General features: G+C 36.9%; 1 protein-coding gene and 1 long non-coding RNA gene across 3 annotated transcripts in view; one reads left to right on the top strand and one right to left on the bottom strand.

The window, feature by feature from the left end:
• LOC139962482 (uncharacterized) overlaps window positions 1–24555 on the top strand; it is a 63803-nt gene that overhangs the window by 34858 nt on the left and 4390 nt on the right. The window lies entirely within an intron of this gene.
• Window positions 77–23210, bottom strand: LOC139962481 (organic cation transporter protein-like). 2 transcript variants are annotated; one of them, XM_071962476.1, is made up of 11 exons: window positions 23003–23210; window positions 22147–22602; window positions 21361–21464; window positions 19629–19783; window positions 18349–18517; window positions 17940–18072; window positions 11307–11401; window positions 10286–10494; window positions 9549–9657; window positions 7583–7810; window positions 77–842 (listed from the first exon to the last, which is right to left on the bottom strand). In XM_071962476.1, exons 2-11 carry the CDS (start codon window positions 22546–22548, stop codon window positions 788–790), a joined length of 1659 nt encoding a protein of 552 aa, XP_071818577.1. In that variant the 5' UTR covers window positions 22549–22602; window positions 23003–23210; the 3' UTR covers window positions 77–787. The 2 variants fall into 2 exon arrangements, with proteins under 2 accessions (XP_071818577.1, XP_071818578.1); XM_071962477.1 differs by having other exon boundaries at window positions 23024–23210.

Raw genomic sequence — 24555 nt, 5'->3', positions numbered from 1 at the left:
GATCATATATAGCGCTGTAATTATGTCTCTGTTCCTCTTTCTCTTCCCGGTGTCTTGGCGTTTTTTCTTCTACTCCCTCTTTTTCTCATTTTTCTTCTTTCTACTGGTATTCCTCTGAAGCCGAAGCAATACCGAATGGCATACGCTACCGTCTGCACCTTCCGTCTGGTAACTGCTTTCCTCATCTAGTTTGACTTGCCCAAAACCGTCTTTTTCACCGAAGACGGAGAATATTTTGGCGTTGCAATGCTGGGAAGTATTTCAGATTGCAGAGGCCAATAATAAAAAAAAGAGCGGTGGGTGCTCTGATAGAAAATAATCTTACGTTGTTTTCATAGAAAATGTGAAAACTATCACGAGTAACAATTGAGCAAATTAAGCAGGAAAAGGAGGCAATTCGTGCCCACAACAATCGAATAATTAATATTACGACACATCATTGTGGTTCTATTTGGGACTCAGATTATATAATTATATACAGCACACTTCATCGCTGATTTCAGCATTCTTCATGTATGAAATAACCACCTTTACCTCAAATAGACTCAAACAATATAAACAAAAGTAAGTTCTGCTGATTGTCAAATCATAGTGAATAAACCCGAGTACAGAATATGTTGCAAAACTTGAAGATAGGTCAACATACTGTATTTGATGGACAAGGAATTTCTCCCAAAGTTGTATTATATGAAATTTATCACTTAGTAGGTATCATTTCATCCACGTCAAGGAATACCAGGCAATACCTAAACCATAATAGTGTGAGTAACGGAGAAAGTCCATACGTTCACACTGTAGTGTCTTCAGTCCTTTTAATCTCGGTGTATTCTTGTTTCTCCGACCTGGAAAGATAACATTTTGTTCCAATTTGAGTACATTGTCTCGTAATGTTTGACATAGAAAGATTACTAGCGGCACCAAGAACCTTCAACATCATCTGTTAACCAAACAATGTAAATATGATGATATGACGTTTGATCGGTAATAACTTTTAGCAACTTCTATAAAGGAAACTGAGACACTATTCTGGGTTTTGTCTTTAAAGAATTGTAAAATGATTTTTGATATGGATCATATAGAGAACTCAGAAATTACAAAATAATACTTCACCAAAGCATACACTCATCTGATTTACAGGTTGAGAGACAATTACATTTGAAATTTACCACAATGCCCCACATTTTGAAACAGTACGCCATGCGTAAATGGTTGTAACATGTGACATATTCACTTTGTCCAGACTTCCAAAGTTATTAACACGGTCTTCTATAGTTCCGTCCTCTTTTACATGTACTAGACAACATGTAAAGATCACATCATTTTTTCGCCTCTCGGAAATCCTTCAAATTTCTCAGTTAAATATTCATTCAGTATATTACTTTATCATTATTCTGTGAGAGTTCATTGCTAGTACTAAACAACGTCCAAGATGCCACCTAAAAAAGCTACAAACGCAGCAAAATCGACCTCAACTATAAGGCAGGTTCGCGAATCCCAGCCTAACGATGAGCCTACACCTCAACCTAACACTGATCTAATTCATGTGGACATTATAGACTCTATTCGCCAAGAGTTGAATGCTGCCATTAACTCAGATGACTTTTGCACCAATCTAATATGCAAACTAGTGCCAGCGATAGCGGAAGCAGTGAAAGAGAAGGTATGTAAAGAAATTCATGACACCTTCCAACTTGAACTGTCCAAAAAGCAAAAACAACTTGATGATGCCAGGGAGGAAATATGCCAGCTCAGACGAGACTTAACTGCAACCCAGGACTCTGCTGACCACCAGGAGTAGTATTCAAGGCGTAACTGTCTCCGCATACAGGGGATTCCTGAATCTCCTGGAGAATCGACTGACGAGTTAGTCATTAATCTGGCGACCGAAAAACTGAACGTTACCCTTACCCCTGGAGAAATCGACCGTTCACACCGCATTTCACCCCGACCTAGAGCTAACAACATAGCAAACGCCACCCGACCCAGGGCTATCATCGTCAAACTGACCTCATACAACACAAGAGACAGGATATATCGTGCCAGGACCTCACTAAAAGGCACCAGAATATACATTAATGAGGATTTGACCCGCAGGAACCAGGAGCTATTCGCCCGTGCCCGCAAACATGAAAGAGTTAACCGGTCTTGGACCCTAGATGGGAAGATATTCGTCATTGATGGAAACGATCATAAACATCATATTGCTAATACAGAGGACCTGGCAAGACTTCGGTAATGTACGGACACAATGGTGAAGTTGAAGCCGCCATCTTGAATTTGAAGCCGCTACCTTGATTTTTGGGAACAGTACATACCATTGCCGTTTGTTACTTAAATGTAGCAAGTAGTTTTACTGGTATTTTACAGATTACTTTATAGGATTTCCCTTTTGTCGTGTGTTTTCGTTTGTCCAAACACCCGTCTTATCCACATTCAAGGTATTATACGTTATAATACTTTTTTTTTCACTCTTCTTATCTTGTTCTGTTCTTCTTTCTTTCTTTCTTTTTTTTCTTTTCTTACTTCTTGATAGTTTGCATTTGATACTGCATGGAGCATTGTACTTTATTTAGTCACTTCTGTTGTATTTGTGCGCATAGCTTAACGTCTAGTGATCGTTGTTCCATAGGTCATTGCTGTAATTGCTCCGGGGTTATAAAATGGCATAATGACTGTATTAGTAATCCTATTGTTAGTTTGCATGGGGACATAGCCTGTATCATTTGTAAAAATACTCGAAATCACTTTCAAGCATGCGACGACATTAATTCCCCTCTCAGTTCTATTGATCCTGATATCAATTCTGTTCAAAGTTTTCAAGCTACTAACTGCAAGTATTATGATTATAATTTCTTTCAAGATATTACCAACGATTTATGGGATGAGAAACTTACCTTGTATCATGTGAATGCTAGGTCTCTGAATAGTAACTTTAATAATTTATTATTATCACTAAGATCCGTTAGGCATAATTTTTCTGTTATCGGTATAACCGAGACCTGGCTTGGTAATCCTAATACTTTACCTACTCTCTACAACATCCCTGGGTATAATATGGAACATGCCTCTAGGCAAGGGCGTGGTGGAGGGGTCGCACTATATATCAATTCATCTCTTAAATACAAATCTCGTTCAGATTTGAGTATATTTGTAGAAGGCGTATTTGAGTCGACTTTTATAGAACTACAGGCTTCTCATTCGCCAATCATCATAGGAGTTATTTATTGCCCCTCCGGTGTTAGCGAAACTGTGCTTGACATGTTCTCTACTTTATTTATTTCATTGAATCGAGAAGACAGGAGTTGTTTCTTAATGGGCGATTTTAACTGTAATCTCTTAATTACATCGGAAAACATCGGTAATCAGTTTATCAACCATGTACACTCACTCTTTTCGTCCACTCCACAATTTGCCTTCTAGGATAACGTCACACTCTGCTACACTTCTTGATGTAATTTTTACGAATAGTCCATCACTGTCATCTACCTCGGGCATAATTTGTGACGACATTTCGGATCATTTCCCTGTTTTTACTATTGTTGACATTGACAATGTTAAAACTAGTATTCCGTCAATTACTTTAAGGAGGCACGTTAATCCAGCAACTATACGGTTATTTCGGTCTGCTATTGAAAACGAAACTTGGCAAGATGTCTTTTATGGCAATGATGTAAACGTTGCATTTGATCAGTTTAATAAAATATTTAGTAAGCATTTAAACAACTGTCTTCCGTATGTTCCTAGTACAAAGAAGGGTATTAGTGACAAGAATGACTGGATGACTCCTGCCATCCTTAATTCTTGCCGTACAAAGAATCGTCTATATAAAAAATATCTCCGTAGCCGTACTGCAAACAACTTGAACGACTACAAACGTTTTCGTAATCGTCTTACGTCTGTTATCAGGCTGGCCAAAGTCTTACTACACCAATATGTTTAATAATAACAACCAGGATGCGAAAAGTATGTGGCGGTCAATAAATACCCTTTTACATGGTCGACAAGCTAATCGCACTCCTGAACAGATTAATTATCAGGGGGTCAGTTTTTCTAATCCATTGGATATTGGAAACATTTTTAATGATTATTTTACTACTATTGGTCCAGCCACTCAACATAAGATTTATAATGTTAATTCTCACTACAAAATGTACCTGCAAGCACCAGTCATGGACTCTTTATTCATTATTCCTGCAACAAGAGATGAGGTCCTTAAAGTACTTCTATCACTCAAGCCACCCGCTGCTGGTTTTGATGGTGTTTCTGCTATTATTGTAAAACATGTTGCCCATTCATTATGTATTCCACTCACATATCTTTGTAATCTCTCTTTTGAGCTTGGTGTTGTCCCCACATCTTTAAAAATAGCTCGAGTTGTTCTTGTCTTTAAGGCCGGTGAAAAGGAATCCGTGAATAAATTATAGACCCATTTCAGTTCTCCCATGTTTCTCCAAGGTAATCGAAAAAATAATGTTCTCACGGTTATATAACTTTATTGCTAAGCATAATTTACTGTATAACTATCAATTTGGTTTCCTTCCTGGCCGCTCAACTACACATGCTATTTTACATTTTACTTGTAAAGTTATGGAAGCTTTCGAAAATAATCAGTATGCTTCTGGTATATTTCTGGATCTGTCGAAGGCGTTTGATACCCTTGACCATAACATTTTACTTGAAAAACTTAGTCATTATGGAATCCGGGGAACTGTACTTCATTGGTTCAAAAGCTATCTTGCTGATCGTCACCAGTTTGTTGTTATTAGTAATATAAATTCTGTTTCTAAGCCAATTAAGTGTGGTGTTCCTCAAGGGTCCATACTTGGTCCATTGTTGTTTATAATTTATGTTAATGACCTCTATAGAGCCAGCAACAAATTTCATATAATCTCTTATGCTGATGATACCAACCTGTTCTTTTCCAGTAATGACATTAATTTTCTATTGGATACTATACAGAATGAGTTTACATATATTCATATTCATCTATTGTGTTTAGTACACCTTCAAAGCACTTAAATCCTAACATTAATAGTATCAGACTTTGCGGTGTTGATGTTATGCTGTATAAGACTACTAAATTTCTTGGGGTTTATATAGATAATCATCTTTCTTGGAATAATCATATTCAGAATATTTGTATGAAAGTGTCTAAAGGCGCTGGAGTTCTTAATAGACTTCGCCAAGTCATTCCCAGAAGCACATTGGTCACTTTGTATAATACACTCATACTTCCCTATCTTACATATTGTAATGTTATTTGGGGCAGTACCCATGCCTCTAGAATTCAACCCCTTTACTTACTTCAAAAGAGAGCCATTCGTTATATTTGTAATGCGGATTACCTCCAGCATACAGCACCCCTGTTTACTACTCTTAACGCTCTTAGTATCTATGATATAAATCGTTACTATGTTGGTATTTTTATTTTCAATTGGTTACATGATAATGCTCCGTCGACTTTTCGCAACTATTTTCAGTTACGTAACGATCCTTATCCCAACCGTGCGCCAAATCAATTGACTGTTCCTTACTTTAGACTTAGGTCTGCACAACTTGGTATTCGTTATGTCGGCGTAAAACTTTGGAATTCCCTCCCTACTACTATTACTGGTTGTAAAACTCTGAACACCTTCAAAAAACGTCTTAAAGAGTATCTTATATCAAACTATCATTGATTTTGTATTTTCCTTTCTTTGCCATCTTTGTTCTGTTTTCTCTGTATACTTAAGCTTTCTTTCTATGTTTTATTTGTAAAGGGGTGTCAACGTAAATAAGCTCTGCAGAGCTTCTTGTTGGCACTCCTCAATCTCTTGTTCTCTTGTACATTTACCCACGTCTATTGTCATAATTGCATACTTTAATGCGAGAGATTGAAATAAAGTCTTATGAATTGAAAAATTGAAAAAAAGAAAAATCCTTCCTAGCCATTATAAATAATACTGTTTCATATCTATCACCTACATAAATGTAAATGTCACTAAATATATATTATTGTGACGCATAACGCGCGTTAGACTAGTCAAGGGATGTAAAAATCCGGTCGAAACAGTTCTAATCAGTGACTTTGGAATGGCTAATAGCTTCTTTGGATTTTTAGAGTCTTATTTAAACGCCTTTATGTTTGGCAAATAACTTAACAGCCAACCCCCCCCCCCCCCCCCAATTCACCATTCACCGAAAGAGGAGTCAACATGGCACTCCCGTAGCGATGTTCAAGCACAAATGTACACCGTATGTTACAGTTATTAATAACTCTGAAAGATCTAAGCCATGTTTGTTAGAACCAGACAGCAAAACTGCAGTGTGGTTCAATAAGTAATCTTATATGAATGCGACACATATGTTGTAGGGTATAGCCAGGATGAATAACATACTTCAATCTAAGTAATGCTTCAAACAGCACTGAGATATGACAAACAATATTCACATTGGCAGCTGATGACTGAGATGGAAACAGTTCTTGAATTCAGCATACAGATTGATCTCTACGAAAGACAACAGGCTTCTTCTACTCAATGTGCCAGTACACATATAGGCTGTACATTAAGCAGGCGCTGGGCGAATTTTACCACCTGGTCCCCAAGATTTTGAGCCTGGTTTGCCTCTGAAACATCTAACTAGGCGACATTTAGTTTTCTTTAACGGCGCCTGGTCATGTTATTACATGTTATTACATCAATGTTACTACATCCAAATCTGAAGTTTTAATTTGGCACTGAATCACGACAATTGCGAAATACGACGGGGAAACTTCAACAACGGAAGCAATGATATGATACCAATTATTCACAATGATATCGTCCATTTCAATACATTATGTATGTACTAACAGTACAACGTTTCATTACACACCTTTTGCACAGGCATTTAAACAGCCACGTAAGTCAATGGAGATTTTTTGGTCGAGACGTCTTGATTCATATCTACGAATGCCCTTAAGCTAATTTCCAATTGCCAACAGCCTCTCCTATTCTAAAGATGCGAAACGCACATGTTATTAAGAAAGGTAGGTTGGTGGGAGATACGGTAGATTATAAAACAAGGTTTCCACAATTTGACCTGGGTGACTCCAATTTGACATTTGACCTTCAACAAAAACAAAGGGACCTTGAACTCGATGTGTAGCAACTACATAAAATGAGATTGGCCCAAGCTACCCTTCTTGAGATATCGTGTTTACAAGGTTTTCACAAGTTGACCTCTGGTGACCTGAAATCACCGACCTCCTCTAAAGGCAATAAGATACTTCTACGTAATGTGTTACTACTACACACCAAATATGAGAATGTTGCAAGCTTCTCTATTTGAGATATCGTGTTTACAAGCAAGGCGTCACACACACACACACACGCACACACCCACACCCACGCACGCCCATATCCGCCTGCATGACTATAAAGGTTACGATTATCATCGAAACCAAAAACTACCCACAAGTATTTGGAATGTAACTTATTTCTTTCTTCTTGTTTTATAAGAAATACCTTAACATCCTCTGATCCTTAACCCACCCCCACCCTGCCACCCCACCCCACCCACCCCACCCCACCACACCCGCACCTTTTAAATATTTTCTTACGTTTTGAGTTTCTTGGCGCGTTTACGGTTTACCGTATCCTCAATTGTATCTGGAAGAGGTTGGTTGGTTGTCTCTGGTAGGATTAAGATTAGGAAACCGCCGATGATAGATGAGGTAGCAAACAATATAACCGGAAGAGATTCAAATATCGTTCCTAGGTAGAGGAGAAGAGGTGCTACAATACCACCTATGCGAGCTGCAACACTACATACTCCCACACCTACAGCTCTGGTAAATGTAGGAAACAAATAAGAAATGAGGAAAATAGCAAAGATGTTACCAAGAAAATACTATGTAAAACAGTCTTACTTTATAAATCAGTATCACTATATATATATATACCAGTATCACTATATGAACCAGTATCACTATATAAATCAGTATCACTATATATATATATATATATATATATCAGTATCACTATGTAAACCAGAATCACTTTAAAAATCAGTATCACTATATATTTCAGTATCACTATATATATATATATATATATATATATATATATATATATATATATATATATATATATATATATATATCAGTATCACTATGCAAACCAGAATCACTTTAAAAATCAGTATCACTATATATTTCAGTATCACTATATATATATATATATATATATATATATATATATATATATATCAGTATCACTATATATACCAGTATCACTATATGAACCAGTATCACTATATAAATCAGTATCACTATATATATATATATATATATCAGTATCACTATGTAAACCAGTATCACTTTGTAATTCAGTATCACTATATATTTATATATATATATATATATATATGTATATATCAGTATCACAATGTAAATCAGTATCACTTTATAAATCAGTATCACTATATATATATATATATATATATCAGTATCACTATACAAATCAGTAGCAAGATACTAATCAGTATAATTAACTATACAATTCAGTATCAAGATATCAATCTGTATCACTATGTATCAGTATCACTTTAGAAACAGTATGAATATACTGACCAGTACCAATATACTAATCAGTGTCATTATGAAAGTCGGTACCACTATAGAAATCTAAATCAAGATACTATACTCAGTATAACTGTATAAATCAGTCTCAAGATAGTCAGTATCACTATATAAATCAGTGTCACTATATAAATCAGTATTACTTTATAAATCAGTATCAAGATAATAATCAGTTTAACTATACAATTCAGTATCAAGATAGTAATCAGTATAATTAACTATACAATTCAGTATCAAGATATCAATCTGTATCACTATGTAAGTGGATATCAAGATATTAATTAGTATCAAGATATAAATCACTATCAAGATATTAATCAATATCACTATATAAATGGATAACAAGATATTAATTAGTATCAAGATATCAATTACTATCAAGACCATTATCGATGTAACTATACAAATCAGTATCAATATACTAATTAGTAGCCTGTCACTATATATTTCAGTATCAAGATACTAATTAGTAGCCTGGCACTATATATTTCAGTATCAAGATACTAATTAGTAGCCTGTCACTATATATGTCAGTATCAAGATACTAATTAGTAGCCAATCACTTTAAATCATTATCAAGATAATAATCAGTATCAATATACAAAGCAGTATCAAGATATTAATCAATATCACTATATAAATGGATAACAAGATATTAATAAGTATCAAGATATAAATCACTGTCAAGACCATTATCGATGTAACTATACAAATCAGTATCAATATGCTAATTAGTAGCCTGTCACTATATATGTCAGTATCAAGATACTAATTAGTAGCCAGTCAATATAAATCATTATCAAGATAATAATCAGTATCAATATACAAATCAGTATCAATATACTAATGAGTAGTCTGTCACTTTAAAAGTCAGTATCAAGATATTATTCAGTAACAATACATAAATAGTTCTCAAGATGTTAATTAGTATCAATAGGTAGACTACCTGAGGGGTGTTGGTAATATTTCTCCCGCATATACGTAAACGATGTCAAAAGATATAGCGATGGCTAATTTACCGATTGTTGCCACGGCCACTCGCCAAGGTCCCAGAGCTGTGCAAAAGAATCCATTAAAAGTCATATCATATTGTACAAGTCATTCTTAAATTTTCAATTACAGATATAGAGACTTCAGAAACGTAGTAGAGTTCATATTAAAATAAAATAAAACTGTTAGCAAACTGCTCATCCACTAGAGATCCTGTGTAGAAGAATGTGTAAAAGTAAGTTGGCCTGACGTTTCGATTCTAGCAGGATCTTCTTCAAAGGCTATAGATGACAAGTAACAGTAACAGAAGGGACAAAAACACGCACAGAATACAGACAGGTTAATGAGCATGGTGAACACAAAGAGATAGATGTACGGGTATTAGCAGACAAGGGATGGAGAGAAGAAAGAAAGAAACCAACAGGGGAAGATGAGAGGTTGGAGATAAACAGTGGAGGGACAAAGAGAGGATTAAGGGAAGGGGGTAGGGAATAAACTGGAGAAGGACAAAGACAGAAAGGTGTGGAGAAAAAAGGTGGAAGAGAGCTATGAGAAGAGGAGTGATGGGGGGGGGGGCAAGGGGAGAAGGAGGGGGGAGTTCATATTGATATGAATATTAAGCGCGTGGACGGACACCAACCTCTTTAGCATTAACAAAGACTACACCACAACTGAGCTAGTGAGAATACCTACGAGCAATGACCGACCCAAAACAAGATATTCCAGCAAGAAGCATCAAGAATGAAGCTGACCATCTTCTTCCAAATGTCTTCATTGTAAAGATGCTCAAGAAATGAGCTGCAATATCCATCACTCCCGAGAGGCAGAATGCGAAGTAGACGTTTATTCCTAGATTGGATGTACCCAAAGTCAGACCAAAGTAAACAAATCCCTGCACAAACCTTAAAGAAGAAGAATATATTCACCTGATGTTAAAGTTGAGAATATCGACTTGTAACACTACCAACGTTTCAAGTTGTTTGTAATTTCAGGGACAAGAAATAAATTCATATTAGTATATGTAGCTCTAGGCCTATACACGATGGTGCACGTAATCATAATTCAAATTGCATTGATATGTTAAAGAGGAACATAGTCTAAGCATTCTGCTGAAATTCGCATTCAATTCCTATGTACAGGTTATGAGACATTGACAGTTGAATTTGCCACCTTTCGTTCCAAGAGTGAACTTGGAGCAAACAGGAGTGACGTCATAGTTACACACTGACAAATAATGTTTTGTTTTTCTTTATTTTTCAATCTATTGATTTGACCTTGGATTGGATTGGGTTACTAGTTTATAAAGAGGATGTGAAGTTTATAAAAGTTATAAAGAGGATGTGAAGTTTATAAAATACCAATCCCTATAGTACATTCACATTATGGATGCATCCAATTGTGGAGCAAATGATTTGAAAGGAAAACAAAACATTATTTATCAGTTTGCAACTATGACGTCACACCTGTTTGCTCCAAGTTCACTTTTGGTACGAAAGGCGGCAACTTCAACTGTCAATATCTCAAACACTGTACATAGGAATTGAGTGCAAATTTCAGCAGAATGTTTCGATTATGTTCCTCTTTAATATATGAGAGCGAAATTTTTGACTTGGACTATTCATTTAATGACTATGATGGCGCAAAGCATACGGGAGCTGGTCTGACTCAACAGTGTTTTTAATTGTTATAGGACAAATTATAACATGTGACTCACCAACTGTAACACATGCTAATCATATACCACCTCATAGTTGGTACACGTATCAAGTCCAGCAGTTTACCACTCTTAGCCGGCAGAGAATTCCCATCCTATCAAAGGATATAAACACACACAAAAAAGATGCTTGCATTAGGTGAACAGTTTTCTTATAACTTAGGTCAAGCCTCTAGGCCAGACTTTGGAGAATATATCACAAGACAGGCTTCGAACTACGCAATACATTTTTGTCCACAACTATCCGGCAACCTAGTAACGGTAACAGATCATTCTTTCCTCTTCTGCTTATTACTGTGATTCCAGAATGTGTTCCTTCATACCATGTGTATTCACAATCTCTGGTGGGCGAGATTTCTTTCTAATTCTGCTGACTATAAGAGCAACAAGGAAATGTTTAAATTCCGAAACAAACTACCAGGGCAGCTCGAGTCAACAGACGCCAAGTTGCCGCATATGCTCTCTTATTGAAATTATTATCAAGCTGGATCCGGAACTCAAACATTGTGCGAAGATTGATATTTAAACCAGAAAACCGATTTCAAGCAGCTGCGCTCGAAAACACATACAGAGAATTAGACATACGATATTACGAGTTCTGCAATGTTTTAAAAATTTCCTTGATGTCTTTTTGAAAGCGAAAAAATTACCGTGATGTATAAAATTTCCATGAAAATCCAGGGCAATATCAACAAGTTACACAAATGGTGGTGTCTTACACTTCTGTTACATCTCATTCGAAACTAGGTCAGATTACCGGCAGTTGACGTTTCTTTTGCGCGAGTCTTCACACCCTTTAAGGCGATATCTCAAAATAACTACTTTCAATTTCAATTACTGTTGAAAGACTTAAAGACATAAATTAACAAATTTAAAATAACATTGAACGCCTGAAAGCTATCATCGAACGATGTCGTTTTTGTTTCGCAAAAGGCTTCGTTTGCCGCCTTTCAGTGACAGTTGGTATATACCTGAGAAGAGAAAATATCAATCGGTCGAATTCAAACGGTTTTACGGTATTGATGCAGTATAAACCTTCACACACTTCATCGATAACAAGTCTTCCCCGTTTTCGCGTAACCATACTGCTAAGGAAAATGTTTCACTACTATTATTCTACCCTGGCACATGTGACCTATGCAGTGAATTTTCTGGTACCATTTTATATCGCAAGAAATCAAAGAAAGAAGAATGAAGTTTCTTAAATGCACATCAGCTATAACTAATTTAGATTACAATATACTTTAAAAAAAAGAGTAAATGCTGCTGCAAGAACTGATTTTACAAGAATGGCTGATAAGATTAACAGAGATCAGAGTCACCCTTTGTATACTGTACTAAAAAGTCTCCTGCACAAATCGAGCAGAAATCCCCACAAAATACCGAACGTAAGTTAACAGAAACTCATTTATTTACAGTGCTGCTTTATACATTCCATCCGAACACTTAGAATGTTTGTTGTAGTTGGGTTGTTATCTCGTTGTTTGTATGAACTGTTGCATGCGTAGATGTATTTTACATGATATCCTATCATCTTAACATTTTTAGCCTTTTATATTAGTAGCCCGGCAGCCCAGTGCACTTTGATCAAACGAACGAGATACCAATATCTGAGTATTGGAACATTTGTGGAAAAACCCAGTATATCCAAAAGTGGATGTCTGCCGTGGTCGCTCTGCTGCATGTGGCCCCTGGGGCCGGTTAAAGGGGGCCCAAAAATGCATCTGATCAAACGAACGAGGTACCACTTGAAACCAATGTCAACGTAATGCATGAATGCCACATAGTACTGAATGGCCCATGCCAGGACAAATTTTCTGCTGCAAAGGGCCCGCCAGACAAGAAACGCCCCTAAAAAATGCATCTGATCAAACGAACGAGGTACCACTTGAAACCAATGTCAAGTTAATGCATGAATGCCACAAAGTACTGAATGACCTATGCCAGACAAATTTTCTGCTGCTAAGGGCCCGCCAGACGCCCCCAAATATGGCCCAAATGCCCGTTAGCGTAGCATTGACCCAGATTAAATATGCAAGGTATAAACTCAAAACCGGTTTGGAATGTTCGGGTTGATCTTACAGACTATGAAAATCATCATGCCAGACAAATTTTCTGCTACAAAGGGCCCGCCAGACGCCCCAAAAGGGCCCCTAAAAATGCATTTGATCAAACGGACGAGGTACCACTTGAAACCAATGTCAACCTAATGCATGAATGCCACAAAGTACTGAATGGCCCATGCCAGACAAATTTCTGCTGCTAAGGGCCCGCCAGACGCCCCCAAATATGGCCCAAGTGCCCGTTAGCGTAGCATTGACCCAGATTAAATATGCAAGGTACCACTCAAAATCGGTTTGGAATGTTCGGGTTGATCTTACAGACTATGGAAATCATCATGCCAGACAAATTTTCTGCTACAAACTGGCTAACAGACACACTAAAAAAGGGCCCCCAAATGGGCCATGATCAATCATAGTTGGTACCACACAAATCCAATGTTAAATGCAAAGGTACTTTCCACAAACTGTACTGGATATATGGATATCTAGCTATATCTAGCGATATCTAGGGATGAAGTCCCAAGATCTTCCCTAAACTGAAGGCAGATAGAGAATCGAAGTCTTCAGTGTGTAATGAAATTGAAACTATGCGTCTTTCGAAAGGAAAAGAAGGTGGGGCATTGCACAATTAACAGATAACATTTATTTATTTCAGTTTCATTTTAATTATTTGAATTTGTAAAGCAAACAGCAGATATCATATCATATCAGTGAGCATGAAACTGTCGTTCCAGGATGAACAGCCTCCAAACTGTAGATGTGTGTATTGTTCGGTTTCGGAAATATCAGGTATTTTTCCATGTCCTTCAACGAAGTTTTATAGTAGCCGTTATAAGAGGCTTTAATATTATTATATACCAATAAATTAACTGTGTCTGAATTTTCGAAAATTCCCCGACCAACATTCTTCATCATACTTGCCTCTACTCGTGCAATTTTGACCGGTCTGTTAGGGGTTGAAGGAGGTTTTTTTCTATATTGATTGTCCATAGATGAAATTTTGTGCAACATTATGGGTATGTTTTGAAGTGAATTTATTCACGAGAAATGTGAATTTTCAAATTCTGAACAAATAATGGGCTTAAAACCTTGAAAAGTGGGGCTGACGGGTATTGTGGGCCGCGACGTATAGAATCACCTATACATACAAAAGCAATGATCCACAGGAGATACGATGATGTGTTAGAAATCCTGGATACGCGGCTGTACTGAGATCCATGAGGCTCTGCAACTACAACTGGTAAATAAGCAGGAACATTTTCTACTTTGTGGTTTAAAACAATCTGTCTCTTTTCTACTAGTCTTCGTAGTTGTTAATTTTTTCGATGTGTTTGTTTATTGTATATAGGATGCATATCTTCAAGCACCTGAAGGGTTTCTGTGCACTTCATTTCACCTCATGTAAATATAATTTCTGTAATTACAATTTATGTTATGTTGGATCTGTTGTGTTTTTACATGAGGTGATAAACCAAATAAACGAAACGAAAATAGGGCTTGTATTTCCTGCATGAAGAACGTGTGAAGGACCGATATTAGTAGAGATATTTAGTGCAAGGCGATAAGCTGTGGTATGGATTCTGTTTAGAACTTGTTTGTTGGAATTAGAGATGGCAAGCAGGAAGATGCTCCCGTAGCTTAGGATGTGCTTTACTTTGGTTTTATAGATACGGATAATATTATTTGAAAATGCATTTAAATTTGTGTGAGAAGATTGAGAGGGTTGAGACCAACATCGGCCTGCAATGCTAGTACAATGGAGTTTAAACGTCTACCTGTTTTCATACTCTCTGATGTTCATCTCTAGGCTAGTCAATGTAAATCTACAGAGAAAAATTTGGCCGCCCAGAGGAAAATTTCTATTCCCAAAAATTTGAATCGATTATGTTAAGTGAACAATGGGCCTTTGTTTAAAGTGAGAACGATCCTAACAATGTCTATGATGCCTTCACTGGTACTTTTAGGGATTTCCATTAAAACTCCACTTACCACTATACGGTCAAGTAGTGCCCCAAGCCAACACCGTAGCTATTTTCCGAATTCAGGTCATGACAAACAAAAGTTGTATACAAAGAACCTGAAATGTCGTACTCCCAAAATTCTTAGTGTCTATAAACGTTTTCGTAATTGGTTAACATCAGTTACAAGATGTACGGTACCAAAAGATTGTATTATCGGACTTATTTGCAAATCGTGATAAGCATGTGAAGAAAACATGGCGCTCTATAAAGATTATCCTGAACGGTCAGTCTTGCCTTGACCATATCGAGAAAATTCGACATGATGGTAACGTAATATTAAATCCAGCATTGTCTTTAATACTTTCTTTACTGATATTGACCCAGAGACTAACAAGAATATTCCAAAAGTTAACTCAGTTAACCTCAATTGCTTTTTAGGAGATCCTGAAACGAGTGATGACATTCTCAACCAAATGATGTCATTGAAATACTCTTCCGCTGGTTATGATGAAATCTCACCTGTTTGATTATTATTTGTTATTACTAGGTATTTGATAGAGCGCTCTATAAGATCACAGCGCTTTACAGAAACAAATATAAACTACACAATAAAAACAAACAGCAAGCCTAAACACAAGCAAATAAAAACAAACATTACTGCGCAGAAAATATATGTTTTCATGATACCTTTGAAGACCGAGACGGACACCGCCACACGTATACCCAAAGGCAGCTGGTTCCACAGTCGGGGACCAATAACTTGAAAAGATTTATCACCAGTTTTACGCTTTGAGCGTGGAATCATGAGTCTTGGTGGTATCAGATGAGGAGCGGATTCTACGTCTCAACCTGTTGTTGTTAAGTATGTTGCCAATTGTATCTGTAAGTCGTTATGTCATGTTTCACAAATAACAGACCAGTTTCAGTTCTTCCATGCTACTCTTAAATATTGGAATAAATAATATTTCAAAGATTATATAGTTTTCTAAAGAAGCATAACGTTTTCTATAATTATCAGTTCGGGTTTCTTCCTGGTCGTTCAACTTCGCATGTCCTTCTAAGCCATCTGACTGATATATGATTACGAATGCATTTGAAAAGAGACATTTTGTCTCGGGCACATTTCTGGATTGTCTGAGGCGTTTGATACTCTTCATCATAATATTTTATTCAGCAAACTTGAACATTATGGAGTAAGAGGCAACGTCTTAGAATGGTTTAAAAACTATCTCTCTGATAGACAACAATTTGTTTACAACCAGAAATGTAATTCTAGTTATCGTAAATTAAGATGTGGTGTTTCTCAAGGGTCCAGTTTGGGCCCGCTTCTTTTCCATAATATATTATAATGATATACACAGGGCTAGTGATAAATTATTGCATGTTATTATTTACGTCGATGACAAACATTTTTTATTCGAGTCATAACTTCAATTAATTGTCAATTTGAAATTATTTCAGACGGAAATTCGTAAAGGATCACAGGCGGTTTTGTGTAAATAAGTTTTCCCTTAATGTTAAAAAGACTACTTCCGTCTTGTTCAGTTAAATTAAAAAGCCAATTGATCCAAATATTTTATCCAATTAATCTCTGTAATACCGAAATACCACTTTTCTAATGTTGCCAAGTTCTTGGGGAGTTTGATCAATAGACATGTTTCTTGGAGAGATGACATAAGTTAGGCACTAAGAAAGTATCTATAAGAGCATTGAAATCATCGGTCGTCTCCGTTCAAACCTTCCTAGGAAAGTTCTAATCACTCTTTACATCACCCTTATTCTTCCTGTTATCTTATGGAACTATTGTTTGGGCCTCCACTTATCCGTCCAATTTACAGCCATGATATGATCCTACAAAAAGGAGTTATCCGTTATAGTTTTAACACACATTATCGCCAACACACTCCTCCTCTTTTTGAAACAAAATCGCGAACCCGATCCGCTAACATTATAAGTACACCACTGTTTATGCTTCAGCCATTCCTTCACAATGTTCGTTTTGTCGCACAATCCGCTAACATTATAAGTACACCACTGTTTAGACTTCAGCCATCCCTTCACAATGTGTATTATGTTGCCCCATGCCCTAACATTATAAGTACACCACTGTTTAGACTTCAGTCATCCCTTCACAATGTTCATTACGTTGCCCGATGCGCTTACATTATAAGTACACCACTGTCTAGACTTCAGCCATCCCTCCACATAGTTCGTTATGTTGCTCCTCGGGTTTGGAATTCCCTTCCTATTAATATTACTCATTACCGCTATGCTTCCTCTTACACCTTCAAAAGAAAACTAATTTTTTTTCTTGCGTTTTCTACTTGGGACAAGTTATTTCCTGTTTAATTGGCTTTTGCTACTTCTGTTTTTTTTTTGTTAAGTGTTCTTAGGTTTTCGATTATTATTCTTATATACAATCTACTAATTAAAGTTATAGCCTATACACTTTCCGTTCTAGGGGGGATCCACGCTTATAAGCTTTACTCAGCTTCTTGTGGGTTATCCCCCTGTCTTTCACTACTGTAAATTTATATATACTGAAAATACGTTACCGAAATATAGTTGTTGAAACTTGAAACTGAATGCAATACACTCATTTTACTCACACCGCGTTTTAATTTTCCCAGGACATCTTCTTTGAGTTCCTTCTTGTTTTCTCTGGCGATCTTTCTGATGATTTTCTCTGCAGACTCTCCCTTATCACGTGATAGCAACCACCTCGGTGACTCAGTCAGGAATCTGGTAATGAAGTTGAATTATCTTCTTTATATTCCTTATGATATTTATTCCATTGAGCACAAATATGAACTCCATTTAAGTTTATGCAATAACCAGTTGGATATTGGAATACTGTATTCCTGTGGCATTAATCAACCATAAATGTGCACAACACAATATTCGGAAATGGAAATGACCAGTGTAGTAATATTCATAATGTTCTTAATTTAACTTTAGTTTTGAAGGTGAGGTCACGTTTGTAAACAGCTGTTACTTATCCTGCGTAATCATACTTACGGGAAAGCCGCTATCATAGCCAAATATGGTATTGCGATGATGGCAACAAGAATCCGCCAGTTATAGGTAATGAAAGCCGTTCCGGACAAAAAGAAGTAGCCAACTGAAAAAAGCATCCACATGACCACTCCTGTATATACCCTCTGCGATGGGATCACAATTTCCGACGCTGTCATATGAAAACAAGAGAGAAGGCATTTTGTAAGGTTCACAATAATTATTACCTAATATCCCTTTAAGGAAGGTGTGTGCGCGTGCTTGTGTGGGTAAAATAGTGTGTCGCGAACTCCTCCTAGACCGTAAGTCCGATCAAGTTCAAACTTGGTGGGCATAGGTGCCTGTATGATTTATGACGTCATATATCAGAGTCACGAAACCTAAAAATTGGCCATTTATAGCCATTTTCTGCTGTCAGCATGTAAGACAAAGGCATTAAACCACACGATATGTAGAGAATGATGAGACGAATTTTAAAATAGACCAAATTTAGGTGTTGAGGGTCGAGGTCAAAAGTCAATATAGGTTTTATATTGGCCTAAATTAGGCGAAAAAAAGTGTGTCGCGAACTCCTACTACCTGCATAATTGATGACGTCATAGGTCAAAGGCTAGAGGTGAATAAACATAAAAACTGGCTTTAGCCATTTTCTGCTTGTTAACATGGGAATTGGTCATTAAACCACATAATGGGACAAGTTTTTAAATAGTACTTATGAAGTTGTAAAGGGTCGAGGTCAGGTAGGTCAAAGGTCAATTTGTCCTAAACTGTGCCAAAAGAAGGCCTTAAATTATCTTAAACTGTAAGTCAGATCAAAGTTCAAACTTGGTGGATAGGTGCCTCATCATGTAACGGTTGTGCCTGCATGATTGATGACGTAATTGGCTTCAGGTCAGAGGTCAAATATATTTACAATTGGTTTTTAACCACTTTTTATGCTTGTCAACATGTAGGAAAACAGTCAATAAGTACACACGATATGTAAAGAATGATGAGACGAATTTGAAAATTTTGAGATTTTGCAGATTGCAGATTTTGGTGTTTAGGGTCGAGGACAAAGGCCAGTTGATGTCAAAGGTCAATTTGGCCTAAATTGTACGAATAAGTGTGTCGCGAACTCCTGCTACACCGTCAGTCCGTTCAAGTTCAAAACTAAATTGTGAACCTTTGACATACACTTTAACAATATTAGGATGCCAAGAGTAAAGTCATGGAGGAGATGAGGTTAATGATCAACATTACGTATATGTTTTCGGTAAAAAGTCAATATTATTTTTTATTACCAATTACAAAGCACATGAGAGTTGTCCCATACGAGGCAGCTGCTGTGATGAATCTCAATACGGTGAAGACGATGACATTTGGTGAGAGTGACGTAAGCATGCCAAACACCCCGGATGCCGTACAGCCTAACATAAACGTATAGTGGCGTCCAATCCTGATATTAAACATAAAAACACAACGCAAAGGCTTTACCACTCTGTTTTAAATAACAATTCGATTGCGGTATAAAGAATCAAACACACTGAATGGTCACTGGATAGCATTCCAAAAGTGTATAATGGATACAGGTAATATTTCAATGCTGAAGGTGGTAGTAATGTACTTATATAGGTTTCAACATCAGTGCCCAACTTACCATTATTGATTCAGGTATATTTTAGGGCAATACGGCAGTGGTCACCTTGATTGAGAAGATATTAACACTAACAGTTACAGGCTACAGTGCAGCGACGTAGTCAGGAATTTGATATGGGGGAGGGGTCTAAGGGGTCTGATATATTTTTGAACAATTGAATGTCCTTAGATGCGATCTGGTGCAATGTTTTGCCAGTTTCATCATTATCATATGATATCATATTATCAGCAGATTTTGTTTCCCGTTTGAATTCTTTTACATATTATATCAGAAAGCAAACATAGTGCTCTTTTACAATTTTCCCAGTAGGATGATTCTTGTTTATTGTCCAATGTCTGGACTTTAATACATTTGACGAACTTAACTGACGGACAATATAAACTTTCATAATTTTTGAGACAGCCAGATGTGCAGTGGCCTAAAAACAAATATCGTTATCGCAGTGTACTAGCAGTGTAATAATTATTTATAGGAAGTGCGTATCACGTACGATTGCTAGCTTAGCTTCATAACATGCTGTTCGTGCAACTACTTAGGACGAATCATAGAAAGGATGAGAACGAAAGTTGTCGACGTCGTTGTGTATACGGTCTGTGACAATCCATCGAGTGCGGTTAGGTAGGCAATATGTATTGTATTACACAGTGTCCAACTGTAGGCTTGTCATAGGCTATAGGCTATAGGCTAAATTTAGCTAATTGCATCTGCCAAATTAAGTAAGTAGTTGAATCAGTAGGCCTGAATGTTACTACGATTAAAATCGACTTAACAGAGCTGACGAGTATTATAGATCAAAAGAGCACTGACAAAATTTCCATGCTAAAAATACAACAGTTTTGAACATTTTTTTGACACTGAAAGGGGGGAGCAGTCGCTGATTACTATAGAAACTCGTGATTTAAGCAATGTTACTATAGAAACTCTTGATTTAAGCAAGGTTACTATAGAAACTCGTGATTTGAGCAATGTTACAATAGAAACTCGTGATTACTATTGAAACTCGTAATTTAAGCAATGTTACTATAGAAACTCTTGATTTAAGAAAGGTTACTATAGAAACTCGTGATTACTATATCATTTACCTTAAATTATGATACCATCCCATATTTTCACGTTGTGTTAACTCTTTGCATCCATATGGGAATTTTAAATAAATACAATATTTATAGATTTCATAAAATTGCACCTATCACTTTAGTGTTTTCTAGCATATTTACTTTATCATATCCATCTTGTTTTTTTTTTTTACTCAACTTACAAGCATTTCAGCTTTAATATTTAAAGGAATAGTTCAGAGGTTTTTCTTATTAATAATATATCACCCCAACACTTCGACAAAACATATACATAATATCTGATTTAAATGTTAGACTCACCTATCAGCTAGTCGGCCGAAAGCAATACTTCCCACCAGATATCCAAAGAAATATACAGACTGAATGAGATTGGGTATTGCTGCCTTCTCGCAAACCAGTTCCCACTATGTTAAATAATGGATAAATATCAATAAGTAATAAATGGAAGCGAAATCAGTCAAACAGAGGGATCACATTCTTTAACATGAAAGGTAACAGGGAAATGTCGATTCCTGGTCTCCCCACTCCCCATCACCTCCCACAAAAACAAAGACACGTCACGTAAAATGAACCATTGTCGAAGAAACTTTTTCTATGGTTCATATCAGGAGATTTGGTCCATAATGAGAAGCATGCATGAAACTTGACTAATTGTTTGAATCAGTCGCATTGGCTACTTATAACGGCTCTGGTATTTGTTGGTGGATGTAAAAACATGGCCGCGGCGTTTCTTTGGCATAGATTTGGTTTACCAATTCACTGGTGGCCATAAATATATCTGACCGCAGGTACCTTTCATTGCAAACTATAGAGTTACTAGTGAAACATAACAAGATTTCTTTCCAGGTCAAATACACTCGCATTTTCAATTGATGTTTTAAACGGCTTCAAGTGTTCAAAGCCAAGTGCAAAATGGATCTGCATACCACGTGTGAGGTTATGTATCAACCAAGTTTATTCTGGTATCAGGTTTCCATGGAAATGGACGAAGGAGGGGGGGGGGGGGGTCATGGGGCGGTACGGTACGTATATTAAACTTTGCACACATTTGTTGGAAAGTTGAAAGGCTGTTATGCCTGATCTTACTTCTTCACCAATCGTGCTGTGAAACACACTTCTGTCGAACTCCCACCCTTCGTCACAGCTGATAACTTCACCGCCCGTCCAATTGCTGTGCTCGAAGGCGGTTGCAAGATCCATTCCACTCACGTTGAACTTTGAACATTGACTCCACGTCCCATCATCATTCATTGGGATAGAAAGTGTCTTCTTAAAGTCGCTGCACTGTTCCATCGTCATATTCCATTGCCAACAATCTTCTTGTTGCCATTGACTTACTTTACACCAATGATTGCCATCTCCAGCTATAAAGACTTGAGAAAGCAGGATAGCGCACTGTGCCAGCGGTGGGATGGTTACCAAGGTAATGATTTTCCATTGAAATCTACCAAAGCTTCCTATATCTTTCAAAACGTCGTCGAAAGACATTTTGAGATTTATAAAAGATAATCACAGCATGCAAGGCAGGTAACGGTAAATCTCCTGTAAATGAAGATCGAGAATAAATAGTGTAACTGAATTGGTAATGACGTATAGAATCGCGTGTACATTATGTACGATCTATGGATAAAATTTGAATAACTGCCCAATAAATCATTCTTTAAAATTAACAAAACTTGCCCAATATTCAGCAGTATAAATCCTTATTTAGCAGATAGCAGACACACATACAGACATACAGATGTATATGGCATGGATATAGCCTTCAGTTAGGCCAAAACTTTGATAAGTGATACCGCTATAAATCTCTCCGAGTGGACGTTTCTCCTGTAACTACGAAAACTGCGGTTCCGTAAACCTAATACTGATAACTGTGCAACTATGATCTGTCATCTGCATGGACTTTGTATCAAAATTTAACTTTAGAAAGAAAGTAACTTGCCTTATTCAAAAGAATACATACGTGGAATGCTAATCTCGAAGTATTAGTACAGAGCACGTATTTAATTTGCCTTCCGCTGCTCAACTTATACTTAAATATGACTTGCGGATTGCTACTACGATAAAGATTTGATAACTACTAAATCATGCTGTACAGTGTTCCTGATCTTACCCGACAAAGCGTAAAGTTATGTAAATAAAGCTGATGTCTAGTTGGCAAAACCAGTTTGCAGCGGATTTTATATATGGTTTTATATTGACTTTAATCTTGGCTACATTAAGTTTTCTGTCCTCAAGTGCCTTTTTATGTGGTAATATATCTAAGTTTTATGGAACCATATCAACCAAGCAACCGTATCGATGAACATGGGGCATATATGAAGTTTAAGTAACCAAATACATCCAGAGATATATGTACATTGTACTACACACTGAAGGAAGGAAACATATGTGTGCACAATCAAATGTTTTGTATCTATCCTGCTAAGTTATAATAGCGTCGTATCTAGTCCATCACGGGGAAGAGGGGAGAGTGGCATCTAACAATAATGATGATGGGAGGGTGGGAGTGGGAACGATTATGATGGGTAGGGGGAAATTACGATGGTGATGTGGAGAGACAACTAACCATTGTGTCAGGGAGGGGAAAAACTAACGATGGTGATTGGGCGGGGGAAGTCTAGATGGTGATGGGGGGGGGGGAGGGGCAATAAACAATGGTGATGAAGAGGGACACCTACGATCGTATATGGTGGTGGTTGTTCATAGATCGTTCATTCAGGCAAAAAAAAAACGTTTGGGGCACAGAACGGGATTCATGTCCAACTTGCGTTGACCTATGACCTGGTTCAAGTTCCTATTACACTGCAGTTACAGTTACATGATAGTTAAACACATATTTTGAATATTGCTGATTTGGAAAGTATCTGCCTATCATAGAAGTAAATAGAAGTAAATATCTATAATAGAAGTATGTATAACGCATTCTCGTGCGCTGGTGATGTTTGTTGAATTGCGTGAGATCAATTGTTGAACAGCGTCGATGTAAACAACAAAAGTTTAGACAGCAACTGGGTTTAGACATCAACGTGACTTTAAACATCAACGTGAGTTTAGGCCCAACGTGCGTTCGGACATCAACGTAAATTTGAACAGCAACATGTTAAAACAGCACTAACAACGTTAGTTTAGACAACAACAAACTTAGCTTTAGCAACAATTTTGTTTGCCCTTTTCGCGTTCCATAGTGCAGAGCTAACAACATTTCTATGACGGAGATTTTCGTGCTAAATACAGCCGATTATGTTTTCTCAAATTTCCCGCGATTTGTTTGGCTAATAGTCCCTTACCCATTGTCTGTAAACATGCTTGCAAATTCAGTGCTCAATGAACGCAAAGTATGATGGTTTAACTATGTAACGCGAAAAGGGGAAACAATTGTTAACGTCCTGACTTGTAGCAACAGCCATGTAAATATCCTTAACAACCTGATTTGTCGAACTAAATCACGTTGTTAACGATATTTACATGGTAGTTGATACAACTCCGAGGACG

Source organism: Apostichopus japonicus, chromosome 21, assembly GCF_037975245.1.
Source record: "Apostichopus japonicus isolate 1M-3 chromosome 21, ASM3797524v1, whole genome shotgun sequence".
NCBI lineage: Eukaryota > Metazoa > Echinodermata > Holothuroidea > Aspidochirotida > Stichopodidae > Apostichopus > Apostichopus japonicus.
The sequence above is the reverse complement of the archived record's forward strand: the minus strand, read 5'-3'. Positions and strand labels throughout refer to the sequence as shown.

What these genes read in the sequence shown, in the direction of transcription:
- LOC139962481 (XM_071962476.1), bottom strand. Translation starts at nt 22,548, where the DNA reads ATGTCTTTCGACGACGTTTTGAAAGATATAGGAAGCTTTGGTAGATTT. An exon ending in GCTATGATAGCGGCTTTCCC is followed by an intron (nt 18,073 to 18,348) that starts GTAAGTATGATT and finishes CTTCATTACCAG; the next exon opens with ATTCCTGACTGAGTCACCGA. An exon ending in TGGGAAAATTAAAACGCGGT is followed by an intron (nt 11,402 to 17,939) that starts GTGAGTAAAATG and finishes ATCCTTTGATAG; the next exon opens with GATGGGAATTCTCTGCCGGC.